The sequence below is a fragment of the Parasteatoda tepidariorum genome, chromosome 10 (genome assembly GCF_043381705.1).
Source record: "Parasteatoda tepidariorum isolate YZ-2023 chromosome 10, CAS_Ptep_4.0, whole genome shotgun sequence".
NCBI classification, from domain to species: Eukaryota; Metazoa; Arthropoda; class Arachnida; order Araneae; family Theridiidae; genus Parasteatoda; species Parasteatoda tepidariorum.
In genome coordinates this window covers 25,501,575-25,505,434 of record NC_092213.1, presented here as the reverse complement: position 1 = coordinate 25,505,434, position 3,860 = coordinate 25,501,575, and the positions used below count along the sequence as shown (strand labels likewise).

Below are 3,860 nucleotides of genomic sequence, written 5' to 3'. Positions count from 1 at the left end.
TCATTTTATGCTTAAGTTAACTTCAATAATACCATCTCAAAATAAGTGCCGCCATAGAATAATGAAAACTTGAATTCCAAATAATAAAGATTTTGAGAGTAGCTATTCTCATATTAAGCTACAACGTTGATATAGTATTAACAAACAAAAACTGTTTGACCATTGCCAATAGTACTATTTTATTTATAAAAGACAACATTTAAAATAATTATGTTCAAAAGTTCTCGAGAAATGCACCTATAAAACAAGCTGGAAGCAATTACCTTGACTTGAATACTTGAATTATACTGTTAAACTAGAGCTTAACTGCTGAACTTTGATAAGTAACTTTATTGTTGCCAAGGTAATTGGAACACGTTTCGTTTTTTATTGTTGAAATTTTATGTTATGCAACATATGCACTTTATGTAAAGCAGATTAGTTTTTTTTTTGTTATCTTTCTTAGGTTAATATAGAGTTCCTATCATCTAACTATGATAGATATCAGGAATTCCATGATTGTAGTCTCCTTGGAACAATTCAGTAGAGTTGTGATGTTCTCACAGATTTATTCTAAGTAATGAGCAAGATACAATAGACAAGTTACAATAAAGTTCAGTTTCAGCATTGTTAAGACAAAAAACGAGCAATGCTTCAAATTCTTTTCTTTTTTTCTTTTTTTTTCTTTCTTTTCTTTTTTTCTTTTCTTCTTTTTTTTTTGTACCGTGCTCTTCCTTTCTTACTTTTTCCACTGAACATATGAACGCAAATGAGAAAAAAAGTTTTAATAAGCAAATGGAGTCAAAAGCTTGAATCACGAGACAATATAATTTGGTATACAAACGATGAAAATATTTGTAATTAAAACGATTGTTTTAAAGATTCAAAATAAACAAAAAGGTGCAAAAAATTATTCACTTGAATGTCAAAGAAACTTTTGAAAATGCAATTATGAGATTGATAGTGCCGTATTACCAAAAAATAAGCTTTGTAAAATGCTGCTAAACTCAGATCTATTTACTAACGTCTTAAAGATTACCTTATTCCACAAGCAAGCAAGAAATGGAAGTTTCGCTGATTCAAAGTAGTTCTCGCATTCTACCACCTAGAATTCATCCTACTGTTGAAGCAAAGACGGAAAAGAAATGGTGGCAAGTAATTATAGCATATATCCTGCCAAATAAACAACAACTTAATCGGTATATCACACAAGTATTTTGCATTCTATTTCTCTATGCAATATTTTACGGCATGCTTGGTGATGATGCTTTGCCAGGCAGTGCAATCTTTGCTCTTTTCGTCATAGTAATATCAGCCTTTTTGGGAGGAAAATTTATTGGCCTTATAAAACTACCACCACTAGTGGGCATGCTGATTGTAGGATTTCTTTTCAGAAACATCAAAGAAATTCCTTTTTATCATCACATTCCTAGGAAAGTCATCACTGATTTGCGCGAAATAGCTCTCTCCATCATTTTATTAAGAGCTGGTATAGGTCTCGATGGTAAAGCATTGAAAAGGTTAAAACTAGCTGTTCTTAGACTAACCGTTTGTCCGCAATGTGTTGAAGTATTAAGCATGGGTATTTTTGGACATTTTCTATTAGGACTTCCTTTTATCTTTTCTTTCATGTTAGGATTTATTATATCTGCTATTTCTCCAGAAGTTGTATTGCCGCCTTTGTTGGAATATGAAAGACAAGGGTACGGAGTAAAAAAGGGTATTCCTGCTTTGGTAATTGGAGCTACGTCTCTCGATGACATTGCGGCAATAGCCGGCTTCACTGTTTGTTTCAGTGTAGCTTTCTCAACCAAAGACTTATTGTGGACATTAATCAAAGCACCTTTAGAGCCAATAATAGGATTTGCTTTAGCTGTAATTTTTGGAGTTTTATTTTGGTACTTTCCAACTACATACAATAAAAGAAAAATTAAAGTTTATTACAATATTCTGATGGTAGTATCGGGATCTATAGGTGTAATGTTTTTGAGCCAAAGAGTAAAATTTGCTGGCTCTGGACCTCTCGCCTGTATCATTCTCGGATTCATTGCTTGCATTAAATGGAGAAAAGATCCCCAGCAATTTGAAGGTGTGTATAATGGCACTCTTCTGTTATGGGACATTGTTGAACCACTTCTGTTTTCTCTAATCGGAGCTGAAATTACAGTTGATATTTTACATTCTAATGCAGGATGGGCTATATTATCCTTGATCTTGTCTCTCTTTTTCCGCACAATCATGACATACTTTATCACGTTTGGCTGCAATTTAAACTACAAAGAAAAATTATTTATCTGCTGTGCCTACCTGCCTAAAGCTTCCGTACAAGCTGCTATAGGATCTCAAGCTTTAGATTATGCGAGAGGACATGATTATTCAGAGGAGTTAGTTAAATATGGCCTTATAGTATTGAACGTCTGCGTTTTGTCCCTGCTATTGACTGCACCATTGGCTGCTATACTCATTCATTTTATGGGACCTATATTATTAACCAAGGATAGAAAATCCTCAATACTTTTTACTTCTGAATCATCAGAGTCATCTAGTGAAGAAGAAATAGTTGATAGAAAGAAAGAAGAAATAGATAAAGAAGAAGATGTTAATGGAAAAAAGGTAGGAAAAAGTAAAGATAAAAAGGAAGAAAAAATCATGGAAAAAAAGAAAGAAGAAATAACGGAAGAAAAGGAGGGAAGTTCTTATAGTCTATTTCAGGAAATTTCGGAAAGAGAAAAAAGAATAAGCAAGAAAATGTAATTTTTTTTTTAAGTTTTCAACTTAAAATTATTCTCAAATCTTTTTTACCTATTGAAATCGAACTTGCTCATTTGAAGCTAGTACTTAATAAGCCCACCATGAGTCACCGGTGTTGGATCATATTCTATAAATAATTTATTTACAAAAATTTCAAAAACCAAGGAGAAGTAAGAAGAAATAGGGGGGACAACAAATTGAAGAAAAGTGAAATTAAAGACAAAAGGAATGAGAAGTAACAGAGTAAAATGAAGAAAATGTTTATATTCTGCTGTATGAAATTTCGTAGAGAGAAAAAATTGTGAAGGGCTACTTTTTAGAAATAATTTTATAAAAGTAAAACAGCAAGTTATTTTCAAACCATTTTGAGTTATTGGAACCAAAATTATTCATTTTAAGCAAGAACAATAATAGTCTTTTATGTTTCCCATGTGTTGGGCCATGTGAATTTTTTTACAAATATTTTAAAAACTAAAGATATGAAAATAGTGAGAGAAAAATTAAATATTTTCTCCTAAGAATATTTTTGTTAGTTTTATATTTAAAAACACAATTAATTAGAAGAAATACAGCTCAGCCACTAAAGTAAGCCTGACCGGCTTAACCGCTTCTGTCTTACCATTTTCTTTTTCTTTTTTTTTTTCTTTTTTTTTTTTTATTGGGCTAGCAGTTTCACTGGAACAGATCCATTATTTTATAGCTATTGACAGCAGGCGCTACGTTTTGACTGTTTAATATATTACTTGAACTTTGAAAATCTGCATTAAGTTACCGTGATTTAATTAATGTCTAAACTAAGTTCCCATACAGAAAGATACTAATTTTGAACTTTTCTTTTAATTTTCAATGTAAACTAATTACGGATATTAATGAGCCCTCAATAGTGATCAGTTTGTAATTAAGAATGCGCTGAATCGTCATTATTTAGCCATGCTATTAATAGTTGCATTCTTTGTTATAACCGAATTTATGGGCATCATTTTGTTTCAATGAGCTAGTCTGAGTTTCTATGAATAGCTAAAAACCCAACCATAAAAATCATATCAAGAACCATATTTCACAAATGTTTGAGATGAACAATAAAATGCCGTTGCATATGATTTATTGAACTATTCATCTACGAATGACTA

General features: G+C 31.5%; 1 protein-coding gene across 1 annotated transcript; it reads left to right on the top strand.

Moving 5' to 3' along the window:
- The first annotated feature begins 716 nt into the window (after window positions 1-716).
- On the top strand, window positions 717-3,201 carry LOC107452173 (sodium/hydrogen exchanger 9B2-like). The gene has a single exon (XM_043045032.2). The coding sequence runs from the start codon at window positions 1,042-1,044 to the stop codon at window positions 2,731-2,733; it is 1,692 nt and encodes a 563-aa protein (XP_042900966.2). The 5' UTR covers window positions 717-1,041; the 3' UTR covers window positions 2,734-3,201.
- The last annotated feature ends 659 nt before the right edge of the window (window positions 3,202-3,860 follow it).

Bases quoted from the DNA above. Each gene is read 5' to 3' on its own strand.
- LOC107452173 (XM_043045032.2), top strand. From the start codon at position 1,042: ATGGAAGTTTCGCTGATTCAAAGTAGTTCTCGCATTCTACCACCTAGA.